Source organism: Dryobates pubescens, chromosome 8 (assembly GCF_014839835.1).
Source record: "Dryobates pubescens isolate bDryPub1 chromosome 8, bDryPub1.pri, whole genome shotgun sequence".
NCBI lineage: Eukaryota > Metazoa > Chordata > Aves > Piciformes > Picidae > Dryobates > Dryobates pubescens.
In genome coordinates, this window is record NC_071619.1 from 40,891,507 (window position 1) to 40,913,473 (window position 21,967).

At 53.5% G+C, this 21,967-nt stretch overlaps 1 protein-coding gene across 1 annotated transcript in view; it reads right to left on the reverse strand.

Annotated features, from left to right (window-relative positions):
- Positions 1-7,598: 7,598 nt before the first annotated feature.
- The window catches only part of SPAG17 (sperm associated antigen 17), a 143,098-nt gene continuing 128,729 nt past the window's right edge, over positions 7,599-21,967 (reverse strand). The window contains exons 41-48 of the mRNA XM_054163906.1: positions 21,393-21,489; positions 21,188-21,286; positions 19,462-19,613; positions 18,564-18,733; positions 13,310-13,370; positions 9,262-9,406; positions 7,765-7,896; positions 7,599-7,654 (exon numbers count right to left, since the gene is read on the reverse strand). Coding sequence (XP_054019881.1) covers positions 7,599-7,654; positions 7,765-7,896; positions 9,262-9,406; positions 13,310-13,370; positions 18,564-18,733; positions 19,462-19,613; positions 21,188-21,286; positions 21,393-21,489 — 912 coding nt within the window. The remainder of the gene's footprint in view (positions 7,655-7,764; positions 7,897-9,261; positions 9,407-13,309; positions 13,371-18,563; positions 18,734-19,461; positions 19,614-21,187; positions 21,287-21,392; positions 21,490-21,967) is intronic.

A 21,967-nucleotide genomic window follows, 5' to 3' on the forward strand; every position in this document is an offset into this window, starting at 1 on the left:
GTCAGGGGTATATGCTTTCCTCCAGCAGAATACCCATTAGAAATGGAGCTGACTTCTCCTGCAGAAGAGGCTGGGTCATTGTAGCAGCATTGACTCAGTGGAGTGAATGCAGCACATGGAGCAGCTGGTGAGATCATGCCCCGTGCAGGGAAGGCAGCTGGCAAGATTTGATGATGGTTTGACACCTGCTGGTTTGTGGTGGTGCTCAGAGCCTCTGGGCACAGCCAAGTGACTTCTGCCAACGTGTGAGAACTTGCTCTGCAGCCACTCACTCTTTAGTGGGGCAGGGCAAACTGTGGCTGCAATCTAAAAGGCCTATTTATATTTGCTGGATGAGGTGGCTTTGTTCATGGACTTTTGTCATGATGTTTCTCTAGTAAAGCCTCAGCTGCCTTGCTCTCTGTGTCTCTTCCCAAAGGAAATTTGTTTCCAGAGAATCTGGGAGCAAAGGAGAGGGCTGCCACCCAGGCCTGTGCTGCTCTGCAGAGTTGGCAGGCTGAGCATGAGCAGCATGAGTCACCTGCACTGGGCTTGCTCCAGCTTTGAGAAAACTGCACTGAATTTCTGCACTCGTGCTAGTGGTGCATCAGGCAGAATGATTCATTTCTGCAGTGGGGCAGGACAAAGTAAGCAAAAGTCTCTGCTGCTGTTCCCAGTTTGTGGTGCATGGTGTCTGATAAAGACTGAGATGTTTCTCTTAGTCACTACTCTCTAAGTAGTGGGTGGGGAAGCCATCTCCAAGTGGTTCAGTTTCCCACTGTGAAACAGATGTGCAAAGGAGCATTTGAAGATGGTGTCTGATAGCAAGAGTCCAGGAATGGGCAAAGTCTGAAGGAGTTAATAAGTGTTCCATACTCTGTATTGCCTGCAGGGGAAGGAGATAGGATGGAATAAACCAGGTTGGAAGAGACCTTCAAGATCATCGCATCCAACCTATCACCCAACACCACCTAATCAACTAAACCATGCAACCAAGCACCCTATCAAGTCTTCTCCTCTTGAACACCTCCAATGATGGTGACTCCACCACCTCCCTGGGCAGCCCATTCCAATGGCCAGTCACTCTCTCTGTGTAGAACTTCTTCCTAACCTCCAGCCTAAACCTCCCCTGGTGCAGCTTGAGACTGTGTCCTCTTGTTCTGGTGCTGCTTGCCTGGGAGAAGAGACCAAAACCCAGCTGGCTACAACCTCCCTTCGGGTAGTTGTAGACAGCAATAAGGTCACCCCTGAGTCTCCTCCAGGCTAAGCAACCCCAGCTCCCTCAGCCTCTCCTCACAGGGCTGTGTTCCAAACCCCTCCCCAGCTTTGTTGCCCTTCTCTGGACACCTTCCAGCAACTCAACATCTTTCCTAAACTGAGGGGCCCAGAACTGGACACAGGACTCAAGGTGTGGCCTAACCAGTGCAGTGTACAGGGGCAGAATGACCTCCCTGCTCCTGCTGGCCACACTGTTCCTGATGCAGGCCAGGATGCCATTGGCCCTCTTGGCTGCCTGGCCACACTGCAGGCTCATGTTCAGCTTACCATCAACCACTACCCCCAGGTCCCTCTCTGCCTGGCTGCTCTCCAGCCACTCTGACCCCAGCCTGTAGCACTGCATGGGGTTGCTGTGGCCAGTGTGCAGAACCTGGCACTTGGATGTGTTCAATCTCATGCCCTTGGACTCTGCCCATCTGTCCAGCCTGTCCAGGTCCCTCTGCAGAGCCTCTCTACCCTCCAGCAGATCAACTCCTGCCCCCAGCTTGGTGTCATCTGCAAATTTACTGATGATGGACTCAATGCCCTCATCCAGCTCAGTGAAAGCCATTTCTGAAACCCCATGACCCAGGATGGGCAAATCAGCTTAGGGATGCAGAAACAGAGTAAGGACTGGTGGGGAATAAATGGGTGCCCCTAGCAGAGTGGTTTTTTGTCCTCAAGGCCTTCCCTTTATTTCTAGCCCCAAACAGAAGAGTGAGGCCTTCTGGCATGGTGCTGGGACAACCTGTTTTGGTTGGACTGCCTATGGTGGGACAGGTTTCCTCTTTTTCTTTCTGTTTTTTCCTCTTCTTTTTCTTCCCCTGCTCTGGTCCAAACAAATGTCCTTAAGGCTCTAGTGACTGAGACACCTCAGTGGGGGAGGAGACTGAGAGGGGATCTCCTATAATGCTTAGCAGTATCTAAAGGGTGAGTGTCAGGAGGATGGAACCAGGTGTTGAGTGACAGAACAAGGGGCAGTGGGCACAAAGTGGAACACAGGCAGTGCCATGTAAGTAGAAGGAAAAGTCTTCCCTTTAAGGGTGGTAGAGCACTGGAACAGGCTGCCCAGAGAGGTTGTGGAGCCTCCATCTCTTGAGGCTTTCAGAACCCACCTAGATGTGTTTCAGTGTGATTTACTCTAGGTGATGCTGCTCTAGCAGGTGGGGTTAAATGATCTCCAGAGGTGCTTTCCAACGCCTACCACTTTGTGGTTCTGTGATGTAGATGACCAGAGCAGCTCAGTTCTTTCTTGCAGAATCACAGTTGATTTCAGTGAAACCTGCTCCATGCTCACAGTCTCACAGTATAACTAAGGTTGGAAGAGACCCCAAGGATCATCAAGTCCAACCTGTCGCCACAGACCTCACGACTAGACCATGGCACCAAGTGCCACGTCCAATCCCCTCTTGAACACCTCCAGGGATGGCGACTCCACCACCTCCCTGGGCAGCACATTCCAATGACAACTCTCTCTGTGAAGAACTTTCTCCTCACCTCGAGTCTAAACCTCCCCTGGTGCAGCTTGAGACTGTGTCCCCTTGTTCTGGTGCTGGTTGCCTGGGAGAAGAGACCAACCCCTTCCTGTCTACCCCCTCCTGTAGTGGGCTCCTCAATTTAAGAAGGACAGTAAGACACTTGAATGTGTCCAGAGAAGGGCAACAAAGCTGGGGAGAGGTCTGGAGCACAGCCCTGTGAGGAGAGGCTGAGGGAGCTGGGGTTGCTTAGCCTGGAGAAGAGGAGGCTCAGGGGAGACCTCATTGCTGAACTACCTGAAGGGAGGTTGTAGCCAGGTGGAGGTTGGGCTTTTCTCCCAGGCAATCAGCATCAGAACAAGAGGACACAGTCTCAAGCTGTGCCAGGGAAAGTTTAGGCTGGAGGTGAGAAAGTTCTTCATAGAAAGAGTAATTGGCCATTGGAATGTGCTGCCCAGGGAGGTGGTGGAGTCACCATCCCTGGAGGTGCTCAAAAAAGGGATTGGACGTGGCACTTGGTGCCATGGTTTAGTTAGTCCTGAGGTGTTGGGTGACAGGTTGGACTTGGTGATCTCTGAGGTCTTTTCCAACCTTATTGGTTCTATGATTCTATACTTCAAAGATTTTTAGGTGCCTCAGCACATGTTCTAGAAACATAACCCCTTCTCAAAGCAAACCTATGGGGAACCATTCATCACTCTTCTGAAGTGCAGAGACTCCAGCACTGGGGTTGAGTGACAGTCATCCTTTCACTCTTTGCATGCCAGACAGCCACAGCAGAAGGTTGTCAACTTATGGCCCATGTTTCCCATTAATAGTAGACAAGACACAGTATTCACATTAATCTGGTTCCATAATAAGCCTACACTAGAGACATTTCCATAACACCAGGACTGAAATTCAGGTATCTCAGGATTGCTGATCTTCATGTTACTCTTCCAGGGCTCTATCTGTAGTGAAAAAGGACAGAAAATTAACATGAAAGGGAAGAAAACAAACAGCAGGGAAGGAAACAACAACAACAACAAAACCCTAAACCCCCCCCAAAAGCCAACCAGACCCCAACTCTGCCTTGGTACAGTTGAAGCAAACCCAGTAATTGCACCTGGCTTCTTTGCAAGTGTGTGAGCACTGCCAGTGTTTCAGACTGGCTTCATTAAGACCTGGCCTCTACTCTTGCTGTTGGAACAATGTGAGTGTGGCAGTTCAGGCTGGGTGCCTCCTGCTGCTGCCACACAACCTACATCTCCAGTGCCCCAAGGGTCCATCCCAGTAGGTGAACAGAGGGAGCTGTGTATTTCATACCCATCGTGTCCTGCTCCCTATAAATCCAGCTGCTAAGTCTTTCTCTTCCTCTCTCTTCCCTCTCCTGTGGGAGATGCTCCCTATCAGGTAACGCTGGGGGAGTATCTCAAGACCTCTTAGGCCTGTGTGTGGAGTTAAGAGCTCAGATGGGGGCAAGGCTGAGAATCTCTCCCCAGCTCCCCCCTCTTCCCTCCCAGCAGAGAGGGGAAAAAGGAAAGGAGCAAATCCACCAAGTATAATTTGGAGTCAGCTTGGAAGTAGAGAGGTAAAGAGTTGTCTTTAAACAAAACAAAACAACAACAAAATATATATCAATAACAGGTAAGGTTCACAAGGGCAAGGAACAAGGATGGATGGGAGGGGGACGAAGGAGAAGAATACAAAACCAGTCTCTCTCTGAAGAGGCACAGAGGCAGCAGGGAGAAGGATCAGGCCTGGCCACACGGCAGAGGAGCAGGAAGGCAGCTGCAGTAACTCTCATGCAGGCAGGAGCCAAAAGCAGGCCTAGTGACTGCAATGTCCTGCTTTTTATACCCTAGCTGGGCAGGGAGAGGGGAGTGGAACAGACTCAGTTTCCCAGGGGGAAAATGCCCTGCAGGGAGGGCAAAGCACTTGCAAGCCTTCCACCCTGTTTTGTTTCTTTTCAGAATGGGCATTAACCCACCACAGCCTGGCTAGGCCTCTCCCAGGAGGAGAAGTGGGGGAGGGGCAGTCTCAGACCTGGCAAGCTGAGACTATCCTAGCAGTGGGGAGGGAAGAAAGAGCCCTGGGGGGTTTGGGTATACCCTCAGGTGGGGAAGAAGGGAAGTGCTGAGAGGCATTTGGGGACTCTGTGTGTTTGGGTTTCTGTACAACACTCACTGCTTTTCCATTCAAACTTTCCATCACTTCTGCAACCCATTGGTGTGACAAGGGTCATTCTTTTGCCCCTCTCAGGGGCAAGAGAGGATCTGCCTGGCCTCAAACCAGAACAGTGAGGAAGGGTTCTCCCATGGGCTTCAGCTAGATGAAGGGTTTTGCCTTGATTTCATAAATGGAGTGTTGTAAATACCATGACCATGAGTCCAGGAAGAGCAGTCCATGTAGGAACATGGAAGGCTTTCATGGGCAGCTTCCTGTGCAGCATTTAATTTGAATATTAGGGAATCTCTGTGAAATATTTTACATATCCAAGAGGAATAACTATAAACATAGAAGTGACATAGGACTGCACTTGGTCAGGTGATGCTACGTCAGTGATTTGTTTTGTTGGCTTTGTTTTTGCTTGTTGGTCTCTTAACTGTCCAGGTTTCAGTGGAAAGAATCATTTGCTCTAGTGATACCCACCCGGGAAACTTGACTTAAACTGTGTCTCTGCCACTGCAAAGACTTAACCATGTCTGTTCTGGATGGTTGAAGAAGACTATATAGAATAGAATAGAATAGAATAGAATAGAATAGAATAGAATAGAATAGAATAGACCAGGGTGGAAGAGACCTTCAAGATCATCAAGTCCAACCTATCACCCGACACCATCTGATCAACTAAACCATGGCACCAAGTGCCTCATCCAGTCTCTTCCTAAACACCTCCAGGGATGGTGACTCCACCACCTCCCTGGGCAGCACATTCCAATGGCTAATCCCTCTTTCTATGAAGAACTTCTTCCTAACCTCCAGCCTAAACCTCCCCTGGTGCAGCTTGAGACTGTGTCCTCTTGTTCTGGTGCTGGTTGCCTGGGAGAAGAGACCAACCCCCACCTGGCTACCGCCTCCCTTTGGGTAGTTGTAGACAGCAAGAAGGTTTCCCCTGAGCCTCCTCTTCTCCAGGCTAAGCAACCCCAGCTCCCTCAGCCTCTCCTCACAGGGCTGTGCTCCAGACCCCTCCCCAGCTTTGGTGCCCTTCTCTGGACACCTTGCAGCAACTCAACCTCCTTCCTAAACTGAGGGGCCCAGAGCTGGACACAGGACTCAAGGTGTGGGCACAGGGGCACAATGACTTCCCTGCTCCTGCTGGCCATACTATTCCTGATACAGGCCAGGATGCCATTGGCCTTCTTGACCACCTGGGCACACTGCTGGCTCATGTTCAGCCTACTATCAACCAGTACTCCCAGGTCCCTTTCCGCCTGGCTGCTCTCCAGCCACTCTGACCCCAGCCTGTAGCTATGGGATCTTACTCTCTTCAGGGTTCCTTGATGTATTTGAGATGAGTAGGGTTTGGAGTCCAGGAGATTTTGTGGTGATGGATTGAGGACACAGCTTGAGACTGTGTCCTCTTGTTCTGGTGCTGGTTGCCTGGGAGAAGAGACCAACCCCCACCTGGCTACAGCCTTCCTTCAGGTAGTTGTAGACAGCAAGAAGGTCTCCCCTGAGCCTCCTCTTCTCCAGGCTAAGCAACCCCAGCTCCCTCAGCCTCTCCTCACAGGGCTGTGCTCCAAACCCCTCCCCAGCTTTGTTGCCCTTCTCTGGACACATTCCAGCAACTCATCATCACCCACATGAGATCCTGTTTGTAAGCCTCTGAGCTGAAGGGCATTGAATTTGCTGTTCTAGACTGAATTCTGTGTTACTCTGGGGATAAATTTCCACACTGGAAAAGGTTGGAGGATACTTAGGGGAGGAAAAAAGCTTTGTGGTTCACGTACTCTGAGTAGTTTTAGAGCAGATGCAGCAGTCAGGGGTGCATGCTTCTCTGCAGTGTTTCTTGGGGTTGATTTCCTTTTCCTCCAGAGGAAAAGAAATGAGATACAGCTGGAATGTCTTAATCCTGCTTTTAACTCAGCTGGCAGCTGAGCCCTGGCTATCTGGTCACAACAGAGGGGTTGCTCCTTCCCCACCAACAAGGCTTTCCTGCTGGCAGTGAGGACATCCATTCCTCATGCAGACTCATTCTTCAAGGTTACAGAATTGTGCTGTATGAACCAATGTCTGCAGAGGGCTGTGTGTGCTCAAACTTGTCATCATAAGGATGCCCTGTCTGCAAGATTCCTGTCCTGACTTGCTGTCAGTGTCAGAGTCAGCAGTAAGAGTTGGTTTTACCAAGTGAAGAGTGCTAAAGAGAGGCTGATTTATTAGGGTTCAGCTGCAGTTAAACCAGCCTCCTGCTGCCAGGAGGCTCAATGACTTGTTCAAGGTGGAGGCAGTTAAGTGAAGGCTTTGGGACAGGACTGGGGAGGCTCATCTGTGAGTGCCTCCACTGCCCTGAGCAGCTGTAGTAATGTGTCAGTGAGTCCTCTTGTTAATATCATCCAGTGCTTCCCACTCCTTGCCAGGCTTGTGTGCTGTGTGAGGGACAGCTTTCCTGTGAGGTTTGTTGATGATGTGGATCAGAAGTGTGCTGGGTTACATCCATCCCGGGGTGTGGAGGGTTGCAAGAGCCCTGCTTCCCCCAGGGGACAAAAGAAACCTGATCCAGGTGGATGTGGTTTCTCCCTCCTGGGAGGAGGGGTCCCATGGGTCTGAGTTGGTCTGTTCCTCTCCCCCTTCCTGCCCAGCAAGACTATAAAGGGGAGGGCATGGCAGCCATCTTTCTCTTTGCTCCTGCCTCACCTATTCAGAAGGACCAACAGATGCTGCTGGCCTCCTGGTTCTGCCCTGTGGTCAGGCCTGATCCTCGCCCTGCCGCATCCAGGCTTCTCCGAAGGACTGAAATCCACCTACACCCAGGGGGATACAAGGCCTGCCCCCCAGGATGGGTGTAACCCAGCACAAGAAGCCAAAAGGAGGCCAAACAGCTGCTCTCCCTCCACCCAGTACTCACATTAACCAGAAAGCTTTCGAGGAAGGGCAGGCTGGAGCCGTGGCTTGGAGCTTGCAGGAACTGCCTGGATGGTGGCTGCCATCCTCCCCTGGGGGTACCCCTGTGGGCGGCACTCGTAGAGGTCACCGGTGAGCACTGGTGGAAAGGCAGGTTAAGGATCTAACCCTTCCTGCAGAGCTGTGCAGCCAATATGCATGGGGGCTGGAATGAATTCTGGAAATAAGGCTGTGAAACAACTTGAATCATGGCTGTTTTCTTTCAGTCTAGCTCTGTCCTCAATTAAGCAGTTGAAAAGCTTACTGAACTCACACTGGGCTAATGTCTGACACCATTCTGGAGCTTCTGTGCTGGCATCTCCCCTGACAGAGTATACAGAACACAGAATTAACCAGGCTGGAGAACACCTTTGAGTTTGAGTCCAACCTATCACCCAACACCATCTAATCAACTAAACCATGGCACCAAGTGCCTCATCCAGTCTCCTCCTAAACACCTCCAGTGATGGTGACTCCACCACCTCCCTGGGCAGCACATTCCAATGGCCAATCTCTCTTGCTGGGAAGAATTTCTTTCTAACATCCAGCCTGAACCCTCCCTGGTGCAGCTTGTTCTGTCACAAGTAGTCTGTACCCCCACCTGGCTACAATCTCCCTTCAGGTAGTTGTAGAGAGCAAGAAGGTCTCCCCTGAGCCTCCTCTTCTGCAGGCTAAGCAACCCCAGCTCCCTCAGCCTCTCCTCACAGGGCTGGGCTCCAAAACCCTCCCCAGCTTTGTTGCCCTTCTCTGGACACATTCAAGTGTCTCAATGACCTTCTTAAACTGAGGGGCCCAGAACTGGACACAGGACTCAAGGTGTGGCCTAACCAGTGCTGAGTGCAGGGTAGAATGACTTCCCTGCTCCTGCTGGCCACACTATTCCTGGTACAGGCCAGGATGCCATTGGCCTTCTTGGCCACCTGGGCACACTGCTGGCTCATGTTCAGCCTACTATCAACCACTACCCCCAGGTCCCTCTCTGCCTGGCTGCTCTCAGCCACTCTGACCCCAGCCTGTAGCACTGCATGGGGTTGTTGTGGCCAGTGTGTAGAACCTGGCACTTAGATGTGTTACACCTCATGCCCTTGGACTCTGCCCATCTGTCTCTGGGCTTACACATGGATTTGTACCATCAGATGCTGCCATCCATTCATAAGTGTTATAAAGGACTGGGGTGGTGGGAAAGGGCTCCTGTTAGCTCCTTCTGAGCTTACCATTCCTCCTTTCCCCACTCTTAAAAACCTTGTCACTCTGATGGAAATTGCTTTTGCTTCCTTCAAATCTGCATTTTGTTGTGCTTTTGGAAGCAGCCATTGGTGTGTTTCTGTGACGGCCAGGAAAGCCTGCCAGCTCTGCAGCCCTTACTGCAAAAGATGCTTAAGGCTCCTGGCAGGTAGTTGGTCCCCAAGTGCCTGGTCTAGTTGATGCTAGAAGATACGTGTGTGGGAATTAAGACATCAAAGGATATTTGCTCTCACAGGCAGGAAAAGAGTTGCTGTTTCTGTTAATATTTCGATATCATGGGAAACATCTTCAAGGCCAGCAGTGTTTCCCCCTCCAATTACCCTGGCAAAAATCTCTATCTCCAGTTCGACCTGCAAGCCTGCTGCCACCTAGGGGACACAGAGCATTGATTACTCACAGGTAAGGTTCATGTTTCATACCTAGTTCCCTCCAGCAGTCCTTGAATGGTTTGGTTTTGTTCTGCACTGTCTGGTGAAATTAAAGGCAGTTCCCAGCACGCAGAGTGGTGCTTGCCAGGTACCCAGTGTGAGAGACTAAATCTTGTCTCTCTTGATGGGACTCTACAAAGATAAAATCACCTTTGCTGCTTGCCCAGACAATAGCTGATGTGTACTGGGCAGATGCCGCTGGACAATGACTCTCTGGAAGTTGCATAGACAAAGATTGGTCACCAGACTGCAGCTGCCCTGGAAACAATGGGCAGAGGCCACTGCTATCCATGCCCTCTGGAATATACATACCTGAAACCTGTATGAAAGATCTGAGCAACTGCTGGCTGAGGGAAGGAAAACACAAGAGAAGGAAAAGACTGGAGCAATGCTGGTCTGAAGGAAAGTGTACCAGGAGAGAACAGAAACATCACCACGGAGCCTGGAAGGAGCAGACCAAGAGGAACCATCTCTCCGTGTCCTAAGTTCTGCCTGCTGCAACTCACGGAGCTGAAGAGGCTGCTCAGAGGACAGCACAGCCAGCCAGGACAACATCTACTCCACGCCAACGCCGCATCATCCTTCCAACGCTGCCGCATCATCCTTCCAATGCTGCCGCAGCATCCTTCCAACGCTGCCGCAGCATCCTCCCAACGCCGCAGCAGCCTCCCAACGCCGCAGCATCCTTCCAACGCCACAGCATCCTTCCAACGCTGCAGCATCCTCCCAACGCCGCAGCAGCCTTCCAATGCCGCAGCATCCTCCCAACGCCGCAGCAGCCTTCCAACGCCGCTGCGGCCTTCCAACGCCGCTGCAGCAGCCTTCCAATGCCTCAGCAGCCTTCCAACGCCGCAGCAGCCTCCCAATGCCGCAGCAGCCTCCCAACGCCGCAGCAGCCTCCCAATGCTGCAGCACCCTTCCAACGCCGCAGCAGCCTCCCAACGCCGCAGCAGCCTCCCAATGCCGCAGCAGCCTCCCAACGCCGCAGCAGCCTCCCAATGCTGCAGCACCCTTCCAACGCCGCAGCAGCCTCCCAACGCCGCAGCAGCCTCCCAATGCTGCAGCACCCTTCCAACGCCGCAGCATCCTTCCAATGCCTCAGCAGCCTCCCAACGCCGCTGCAGCCTTCCAACGCCGCTGCAGCATCCTCCCAACGCTGCAGCATCCTCCCAACACCGCAGCAGCCTTCCAACGCCGCAGCAGCCTTCCAACGCCGCAGCAGCCTCCCTACGCCGCAGTATCCTTCCAACGCCGCAGCATCCTTCCAATGCCTCAGCAGCCTCCCAACGCCGCTGCAGCCTTCCAACGCCGCTGCAGCATCCTCCCAACGCTGCAGCATCCTCCCAACACCGCAGCAGCCTTCCAACGCCGCAGCAGCCTTCCAACGCCGCAGCAGCCTCCCTACGCCGCAGCATCCTTCCAACGCCGCAGTATCCTTCCAACGGCGCAGCAGCCTCCCAACGCCGCAGCAGCCTCCCTACGCTGCAGCAGCCTCCCTACGCCGCAGCAGCCTCCCTACGCCGCAGCATCCTCCCAGCGCCGCAGCATCCTCCCAACGCCGCAGCATCCTTCCAACGCCGCAGCATCCTCCCAACACCGCAGCATCCTTCCAACGGCGCAGCATCCTTCCAACGGCGCAGCATCCTTCCAATGGTGCAGCAGCCTTCCAACGCCGCAGCAGCCTCCCAACGCCGCAGCAGCCTCCCAACGCTGCAGCATCCTCCCAACGCCGCAGCAGCCTTCCAAAGCCGCAGCATCCTTCCAACGCCGCAGCATCCTCCCAACGCCGCAGCATCCTCCCAACACCGCAGCATCCTTCCAACGGCGCAGCATCCTTCCAACGCCGCAGCAGCCTTCCAACGCCGCAGCAGCCTCCCAACGCCACAGCAGCCTCCCAACGCCACAGCAGCCTTCCAACGGCGCAGCATCCTCCCAACGCCGCAGCATCCTCCCAACACCGCAGCATCCTTCCAACGCCGCAGCATCCTTCCAACGCCGCAGCATCCTTCCAACGGCGCAGCATCCTTCCAACGCCGCAGCAGCCTTCCAACGCCGCAGCAGCCTCCCAACGCCACAGCAGCCTTCCAACGGCGCAGCAGCCTTCCAACGCCGCAGCAGCCTCCCAACGCCGCAGCAGCCTCCCAACGCCGCAGCAGCCTTCCAACGCCGCAGCAGCCTTCCAACGCCGCAGCAGCCTTCCAACGCCGCAGCAGCCTTCCTCCCCAGACCCAAACTGTCTTGGGGGGTTAGTGCTGTGGTAATATAATTCCTTTCCTCTGCTCTCTCCCTCTTCTCTCTCTATTTTCTGTCTCTCCCACTGATCTGTCCACTTTATTATCTTAATAAATAGCCTTGAGGGCTGTTGCTATTTTGGCCTTGTTTGTGCCTCTAGTTTCATAACACAGGACAATTCAAAAGAACTGAGGCTCTTGCCCTCTCTGGACAGAGACACCCAGCATCTGTTCCACACAAGTGTCTCTTCACATTGCAGTTTGCAAGGTGTTTGTAGTTCTGTTCCTTCACAATTTGCTTGTAGATTCCAGGGAAATGGAGACACTGGGGTAGATGAGAGAATCAGAAGGTGGTTGATGTCCCATGCCTGTCCGTGTTTTAGAAGCCTTTGGACAAGGCCCTTAATACTGAACTTTAAATTCTGGCCAGCCCTGAAGCTGTCAGACAGGTGGAGCTGATGATTGTTGAAGGTCCCTTTCCACCTGAAACAGTCTGTTCCATTTGAAAATGAACATAGAGGTAGGGAAGAAAGGGAAGATGCAAAAGGATGGCTGTGTGGATGGGAAAAGAGAATGGAAATTATTCCAGCCATGTAAGTGGGCTTCTGTAAGGCCTTTGACATAATTCCTCACAATGTTTCTCTCTAAATGGGAGAGAGATGAATTGATGGATGGACTGTTTGGTGGATGAGGAATTGATTGATGGTCACATCTAGAGTGTAGCAGTCAACGGTGTGAAGGACATTGAGTTGCTGGTGTGTGTCTAGAGAAGGACAACAAAGCTGGTGCAGGGACTGGAGAACAGGTCTTGTGGGAAGTGGCTGAGGAAGTTGGGGTTGTTTAGTCTGGAGAAAGGGAGTCTGAAAGGAGACCTCCTTGCTCTCAACCTTTCAGGGTGTTGTAGACAGGGACAAGGTCGCCCTCAGCTGCTCCTCACAAGACCTGTTCTCCAGGCCCTTCCCCACCTTTGTTGTCCTTCTCTGGAGGTGCTCCAGCATTTCAATGATCTTGGAGGGAGGGGCTGAAAACTGAAGCCAGTATTCAAGATGTGGCCTCACCAGTGCTGAGTATAGGGGGCCAATCCCATCCATGGTCCTGCTGGTCACACTAGTCCTGATAGAGGCCAGGATACTGTTGGCCACCTTGGACAGCTGGGCACACTGACAGCTCAGCCACCTGTCACTCAACACCCCCAGGTCTTTCTTTGCTGGGCAGCTTTTCAGGCACTCTTCCAAGCTTGGTGAATTGAAGGAGGTTAATGTTGGGGCATAAGAGAGAGCAGATACAACAAATGCCCTAACAGATGAGAAAACTCAGAGGTAGTGGTAGAATATCACATTTGTTTAAAAAATACCTTGACCAACTCTGTGCCTGACCTGCTGCTTTTCCCTGAATACATTTATCCCTCTGCAATCTGCTCAGGCTCTGAGTGCACAGGGTACTTAGCTGAAGGCAGCAGAGGGACAGCAGAAGGCAGCATTGCTTCAAATAACTCTAAGCGGATCATGCACTGTGCCAGTGCTGTTCCCAGAGAGCTGTCCTGAGAGGACCTCTAGATGGCCTGAGGGCCAGCTAACTCTAGCAAAAATCCCAAAGATCCCCTGGAACTTACAGGTCCTGGGGTGTACACCACCCTGAGTCCTGTGTGAGGGGGTGGCTGCTTCACACGAAACCTGCCAGAAAGAGAAGAGTATCAGTTTACCAGAGACTATTTCAGGCAGGCAGAGACCCTACTGAGCAAGCAGGCACTGACCCTGCTGAGCAAGCGGGCACCGACCCTACTGAGCAAGCGGGCACTGACCCTACTGAGCAAGCAGGCACCGACCGTACTGAGCAAGCAGGCACCGACCCTACTGAGCAAGCGGGCACCGACCCTACTGAGCAAGCGGGCACCAACCCTACTGAGCAAGCGGGCAACGACCGTACTGAACAAGCAGGCAGGCACCGACCGTACTGAGCAAGCAGGCACCGACCCTACTGAGCAAGTGGGCACCGACCCTGCTGAGCAAGCAGGCACCGACCCTGCTGAGCAAGCAGGCACCGACCCTACTGAGCAAGCGGGCACCGACCGTACTGAGCAAGCAGGCACCGACCGTACTGAGCAAGCGGACACCGACCCTACTGAGCAAGCAGGCACCGACCCTACTGAGCAAGCAGGCACCGACCCTACTGAGCAAGCAGGAAGGCACCGACCCTACTGAGCAAGCAGACAGGCACCGACTGTACTGAGCAAGCAGGCACCGACCCTACTGAGCAAGTGGGCACCGACCCTGCTGAGCAAGCGGGCACCGACCCTACTGAGCAAGCGGGCACCGACCCTACTGAGCAAGCAGGCACCGACCCTATTGAGCAAGCAGGCAGGCACCGACCGTACTGAGCAAGCGGGCACCGACCCTACTGAGCAAGGAGGCACCGACCCTATTGAGCAAGCAGGCAGGCACCGACTGTACTGAGCAAGCAGGCACCGACCCTACTGAGCAAGTGGGCACCGACCGTACTGAGCAAGCGGGCACTGACCCTGCTGAGCAAGCGGACACCGACCCTGCTGAGCAAGCAGGCACCGACCGTACTGAGTAAGCAGGCACCGACCGTACTGAGCAAGCAGGCAGGCACCGACCCTACTGAGCAAGCGGGCACCGACCGTACTGAGCAAGCAGGCACCGACCATACTGGGCAAGCGGGCACCGACCATACTGGGCAAGCGGGCACCGACCCTGCTTAGCAAGCGGGCACCGACCCTACTGAGCAAGCGGGCACCGACCCTACTGAGCAAGCAGGCACCGACCCTACTGAGCAAGCAGGAAGGCACCGACCCTACTGAGCAAGCAGGCAGGCACCGACTGTACTGAGCAAGCAGGCACCGACCCTACTGAGCAAGTGGGCACCGACCCTGCTGAGCAAGCGGGCACCGACCGTACTGAGCAAGCGGGCACCGACCCTACTGAGCAAGCAGGCACCGACCCTATTGAGCAAGCAGGCAGGCACCGACCGTACTGAGCAAGCGGGCACCGACCCTACTGAGCAAGGAGGCACCGACCCTATTGAGCAAGCAGGCAGGCACCGACCGTACTGAGCAAGCGGGCACCGACCCTACTGAGCAAGGAGGCACCGACCCTATTGAGCAAGCAGGCAGGCACCGACCGTACTGAGCAAGCAGGCACCGACCCTACTGAGCAAGTGGGCACCGACCGTACTGAGCAAGCGGGCACTGACCCTGCTGAGCAAGCGGACACCGATACTGCTGAGCAAGCAGGCACCGACCCTACTGAGCAAGCGGGCACCGACCGTACTGAGCAAGCAGGCACCGACCGTACTGGGCAAGCGGGCACCGACCCTGCTTAGCAAGCGGGCACCGACCCTACTGAGCAAGCAGGCACCGACCCTACTGAGCAAGCAGGAAGGCACCGACCCTACTGAGCAAGCAGGCAGGCACCGACCGTACTGAGCAAGCAGGCACCGACCCTACTGAGCAAGTGGGCACCGACCCTGCTGAGCAAGCGGGCAGGCACCGACCCTACTGAGCAAGCGGGCACCGACCGTACTGAGCAAGCAGGCACCGACCATACTGGGCAAGCGGGCACCGACCATACTGGGCAAGCGGGCACCGACCCTGCTTAGCAAGCGGGCACCGACCCTACTGAGCAAGCGGGCACCGACCCTACTGAGCAAGCAGGAAGGCACCGACCCTACTGAGCAAGCAGGCAGGCACCGACCGTACTGAGCAAGCAGGCACCGACCCTGCTGAGCAAGCGGGCACCGACCCTACTGAGCAAGCAGGCACCGACCCTATTGAGCAAGCAGGCAGGCACCGACCGTACTGAGCAAGCGGGCACCGACCCTACTGAGCAAGGAGGCACCGACCCTATTGAGCAAGCAGGCAGGCACCGACCGTACTGAGCAAGCAGGCACCGACCCTACTGAGCAAGGAGGCACCGACCCTATTGAGCAAGCAGGCAGGCACCGACCGTACTGAGCAAGCGGACACCGACCCTACTGAGCAAGCAGGCACCGACCCTACTGAGCAAGCAGGCAGGCACCGACCGTACTGAGCAAGCAGGCACCGACCCTACTGAGCAAGTGGGCACCGACCCTGCGGAGCAAGCAGGCACCGACCCTACTGAGCAAGCGGGCACTGACCGTACTGAGCAAGCAGGCACCGACCCTATTGAGCAAGCAGGCAGGCACTGACCGTACTGAGCAAGCGGGCACCGACCCTGCTGAGCAAGCGGGCACCGACCCTACTGAGCAAGCAGGAAGGCACCGACCCTACTGAGCAAGCAGGCAGGCACCGACCGTACTGAGCAAGCAGGCACCGACCCTACTGAGCAAGTGGGCACCGACCCTGCTGAGCAAGCGGGCACCGACCCTACTGAGCAAGCGGGCACCGACCCTACTGAGCAAGCAGGCACCGACCCTATTGAGCAAGCAGGCAGGCACCGACCGTACTGAGCAAGCAGGCACCGACCCTACTGAGCAAGTGGGCACCGACCCTGCTGAGCAAGCGGGCACCGACCGTACTGAGCAAGCGGGCACCGACCCTACTGAGCAAGCGGGCACTGACCCTACTGAGCAAGCAGGAAGGCACCGACCCTACTGAGCAAGCGGGCACCGACCCTATTGAGCAAGCAGGCAGGCAGCGACCGTACTGAGCAAGCGGGCACCGACCCTGCTGAGCAAGTAGTCACCAACCCTACTGAGCAAGCGGGCACCGACCCTACTGAGCAAGCAGGCACCGACCCTATTGAGCAAGCAGGCAGGCACCGACCGTACTGAGCAAGCGGGCACCGGCCCTACTGAGCAAGCAGGCACCGACCCTATTGAGCAGGCAGGCACCTACCCTACTGAGCAAGCAGGCAGGCACCGACCCTACTGAGCAAGCAGGCACCGACCCTACTGAGCAAGCAGGCAGGCACCGACCCTGCTGAGCAAGCAGGCACCGACCCTACTGAGCAAGGAGGCACCGACCCTATTGAGCAAGCAGGCACCGACCCTACTGAGCAAGCGGGCACCGACCGTACTGAGCAAGCAGGCAGGCACCGACCGTACTGAGCAAGCGGGCACCGACCCTACTGAGCAAGGAGGCACCGACCCTATTGAGCAAGCAGGCAGGCACCGACCGTACTGAGCAAGCAGGCAGGCACCGACCGTACTGAGCAAGCAGGCACCGACCCTGCTGAGCAAGCAGGCAGGCACCGACCCTACTGAGCAAGCAGGCAGGCACCGACCGTACTGAGCAAGTGGGCACCGACCCTACTGAGCAAGGAGGCACCGACCCTATTGAGCAAGCAGGCACCTACCCTACTGAGCAAGCAGGCAGGCACCGACCCTACTGAGCAAGCAGGCACCGACCCTACTGAGCAAGCAGGCACTGACCCTTTTGAGCAAGCAGGTACCCTGCTCGTGCAAGCCAGCAGAATTTGCTAGCCTCATCCAGGCTGAAATCATGGAAATACACATCCTACTGTCACAGAAACATAGAATTGTTTTAGTTGGAATGGTGTCAGATCGTTTAAGACCCAGTCTGACCTTTATTTTACTACCAGGTCTGGTGCTAAACCACATCCCTTAGCACTGCATCTCTGAAACACCTCTAATGGGGAAGATCCCAGGGACAGGGATTCAGCCACCTCCCTGGGAGCCTATTTCAGTGTTTGAGAATCCTTTCAGTGAAGAAGTTTCTACTAATTGCCAAACTAAACCTCCCGTGGGGCAACTTGAGGCCATTTCCTCTCATGCTATCACTTGTTGCTAGGCAGAAGAGACCAACACTCACCTCATCCCAACCTCCTTTCAGGGAATTGTAGAGAACAAGAAGGTCTCCCCTCAGCCTCCTTTTCTCCAGCCTAAACGACCCCAGTTCCCTTATCTGCTCCTCAGAAGACCTAAGGTCTCCCCTGAGCCTCCTTTTCTCCAGGCTAAGCAACCCCAGCTCCCTCAGCCTCTCATAGGGCTGGGCTCTAGACCCCTCCCCAGATTTGTTGCCCTTCTCTGGACATGTTCCAGCATCTCAACATCTTTCCTAAACTGAGGGGCCCAGAACTGGACACAGGACTCAAGGTGTGGCCAGGCTTTTCTCCAGGCTAAGCAACCCCAGCTCCCTCAGCCTCTCATAGGGCTGGGCTCTAGACCCCTCCCCAGCTTTGTTGCCCTTCTCTGGACATGTTCCAGCATCTCAACATCTTTCCTAAACTGAGGGGCCCAGAACTGGACACAGGACTCAAGGTGTGGCCTAACCAGTGCTGAGCACAGGGCACAATGACTTCCCTGCTCCTCCTGGCCACACTGTTCCTGATGCAGGCCAGGATGCCACTGGCCTTCTTGGCCACCTGGGCACACTGCAGGCTTATGTTCAGCCTACTATCAACCACTACCCCCAGGTCCCTCTCTGCCTGGCTGTTCTCCAGCCACTCTGCCCCCAGCCTGTAGCACTGCATGAGGTTGTTGTGGCCAATGTGCAGAAACCACCACTTAGATGTGTTCAATCTCATGCCCTTGGACTCTGCCCATCTGTCCAGCCTGTCCAGGTCCCTCTGCAGAGCTCTCCTACCCTCTAACAGATCAATTCCTGCCCCCAGCTTGGTGTCATCTGCAAACTTACTGATGATGGCCTCAATGCCCTCATCCAGATCATCAATAAAAATATTGAACAGGCTGGGGCCCAGCACTGATCCCTGGGGGACACCACTGGTGCCTGGCTGCCAGCTGGATGTGGCACCATCTCCTCTGTCCAGTCAATACTAATGACAGGATTCCAAATTTACAAACACAGTTTGCAATCTCATGGTAATCAGATTTAACAGCTGACAATTAACAAGCAATATGTGTTTGGACAGTTAATAACAAAGGTACTGAAAATTCAGACTAACCTTAGGAAGTTCACACCAACATTCTTCAAGATCACAGTTGCTGCATAGGTGCAGCCTTCCTTTAGTACTCCAAATGTCACTCGGGGTGGAATGAGATGGAAGTCACTAAGCTGCTGTCTTGCTGTTGCAAGTGAAGATGTGTTGACCTTTCCTGCAACAGGATCTTCTATCTTTGCAAAGAAAATTAAATTATTAGAGACACTTGAACATGTCCAGAGAAGGCAACATAGCTGGGGAGGGGTTTGGAGCACAGCCCTGTGAGGAGAGGCTGAGGGAGCTGGGGTTGCTTAGCCTGGAGAAGAGGAGGCTCAGAGGAGACCTTCTTGCTGTCTACAACTACCTGAAGGGAGGTTGTAGCCAGGAGGGGGTTGTCTCTTCTCCCAGGCACCCAGCACCAGAACAAGAGGACACAGTCTCAAGCTGTACCAGGGGAGGTTCAGACTGGATGTTAGGAAGAAATTCTACACAGAGAGAGTGATTGCCCATTGGAATGTGCTGCCCAGGGAGGTGGTGGAGTCACCATCACTGGAGGTGTTTAGGAGGAGACTTGATAGGGTGCCATGGGTTAGTTGATTAGATGGTGTTGGATGATGTGCTGGATATGATAATCTTGAAGGTCTCTTCCAACCTGGTCTATTCTATTCTATTCTATTCTATTCTATTCTATTCTATCCTATCCTATCCTATCCTATCCTATCCTATCCTATCCTATCCTATCCTATCCTATCCTATCCTATCCTATATTCTATTCCATTCCATTCCATTCCATTCCATGACATAGTTTGCAACTGCTGTGTTTCAGTAGGCAGATCCATAATCCCCTGCAGTATTGCTCCAGAGTGAAGCAATGTGACTGAGAGGGCATTAGTATTAACAAAAAAAAAAGATGCTATTTTACCTTTTTATTTGGTATGGACCTTGGTCTGCTCCCTTGAAGGCATGATGGTAAGGTCACTTTCTCCTTTCTTGGCTGTCCTGCAGCATTCACCAGCAGACTCTGAACTTTATGCTGGAAGGGTGTCTCTTGTGATATTGCAGCCTTGTTTAGGTCTGAAAAGGAGATTTCTAAACCCACCAAAAAAATAGGCATCTCACTACAGAGAAGACACTGATTTGCTGTAGCAGTTCCAGAGATGGACAGGGAAGCTGGTGAAGGATCTGGAGAGCAGGTCATGTGAGAAGCAGCTGAGGGAAGTGGGGTTGTTTAGTCTGGAGAAACGGAGGCTGAGGGGAGACTGATCCCTGGCTGCATCAAAAGATGCATGGTCAGCAGGTCAAGGGAGGTGATTCTGCCCCTCCTGGAGCACTGTCTCCATCTCTGGAGCCCCCAGCACAAAAAGGCCATGGGTCTGTTGGAAAGAGTCCAGAGATGGACCACAAAGATGATTAGAGGGCTGGAGCACCTCTGGTATGAGGATAGGCTGAGGGAGTTTGATCTGTTCAGGCTGGAGGGAAGGCACCAGGGAGACCTTCTTGTGGCCTTCCAGTACCTGAAGGGGGCCTAAAGGAAAACTGAAGAGGGACTTTTTGTAAAGGCATATGGTGATAGGACAAGGGTGATTGTTTTAAACTACACAGAATCACAGAATTGTCAGGGTGCAAGGGACCTCAAGGATCATCCAGTTCCAACCCCCCTGCCATGGGCAGGGACACCTCACACTAGATCAGGTTGCTCAGAACCACATCCAGCATGGCATTAAAAACCTCCAGGGATGAGGCTTCCACCACCTCCCTGGGCAACCTGTGCCAGGCTCTCACCACCCTCATGGGGAAAAACTTCCTCCTAACATCCAATCTGAATATACTGATTTCTAGTTTTTTTTACCATTCTCCCCAGTCCTATCACTCCCTGACACTCTAAAATGTCCCTCCCCAGCTTTCTTGTAGCCCCCTTCAGATACTGGAAGGCCACAATGAGGTCACCTGGGAGCCTTCTCTTCTCCAGACTGAACAGCCCCAACTCCCTCAGTCTGTCTCCATAAGAGAGGAGCTCCAGTCCTCTGCTCATCCTCGTGGCCCTTCTCTGGACACCTTCCAGCACCTCCAGATCCCTCTTGTAATAGGGGCTCCAGAACTGGAGGCAGTACTGCAGGTGGGGTCTCAGCAGAGCTGAGCAGAGGGGGAGAATCCCCTCCCTTGCCCTGCTGGCCACACTTCTCTTGCTGCAGCCCAGGATCTGGTTGGCTTTCTGGGCTGCAAGTGCTCACTGCTGGCTCCTGTTGAGCTTCTCATCCACCAGCACCCCCAGGTCCTTTTCTTCAGGGCTGCTCTCAAGCCAGTCCCTACCCAGCCTATATTGGTGCTTGGGATTGCCCCAACCCAGATGCAGGACCTTGCATTTGGTCTTGTGTATATATATTATATATAATATATATATATAGTGTATATGTATATGTATATATATTATATATTTTATATATATATATAGTGTGTATATATATATATACACACACATGTCTCTCTCTATATATATACACACACCTTCATTTCTACCAGTCTTGCTTCAGAAGTATTTAGCAAGCTGAACAGACATAGGTGGATTTACATTTCTATTGCAGGTATCTTGTCAAGAGTTCTAAGAAGAATGAACCTGCTCCAAATGACCTGCTGGAAAGCTGCTTTACCTGTTGTGCTGCTGGAGTCTTCATTTTGCTTGGAAGGAGCCTGCAGCAGAGGGCCAGGTGAAAGTGAAGAATCACTACTGGAACTGAGACATTCAGATGCTAATAGGGAAACAGTGGAACACCATGACAAGGTTTTCCATGATCAACATCATTTTCATAACCAGTCTTGCTTCAGAAGCATTTAGAAAGCTGAACATCACATTACCTCCACTGTGTTCTCTAATCATCTCTGGAGGGAAATCTCCTCTTTCTTTTTTCTGAACTGGAGGAAGTTCCCTGCACAGTGCTTCCACATCAGGAAACTAGAGAAGAGTAAGAAAGAGAGGTTACCTCTCCCAGCTCAGCACTTAGGGATAAAAGCCAGCAGCAGATATGCCCCAGACTCGAAGAAAAAAGGAAAAAACCCCAAGAAGGTGCAAAGGAAAGAAGCAGAAAAGCAGAACAAAAGTGTTAACTACAGAAAAAGATACAGGATTACAGAATCAGTGTGGTTGGAAAAGACCTTGAAGATCATCAAGTCCAAACAGTATCTAAGTCTACCAAGTGTGACACTAAACCCCAGACCTGAAGGATATCCAAGGGCTCAGGCCCAGCCAGCATGGGTTTAGGAAGGGCAGGTCCTGCCTCACCAACCTGATCTCCTTCTATGATCAGGTGACAGCCTGGTGTATGTGGGGCAGGCTGTGGATGTAGTCTACCTGGACTTCAGCAAGGCCTTTGACACTGTCCCCCACAGCAAACTGCTGGCCAAGCTGTCAGCCCATGGCTTAGACAGCTGCA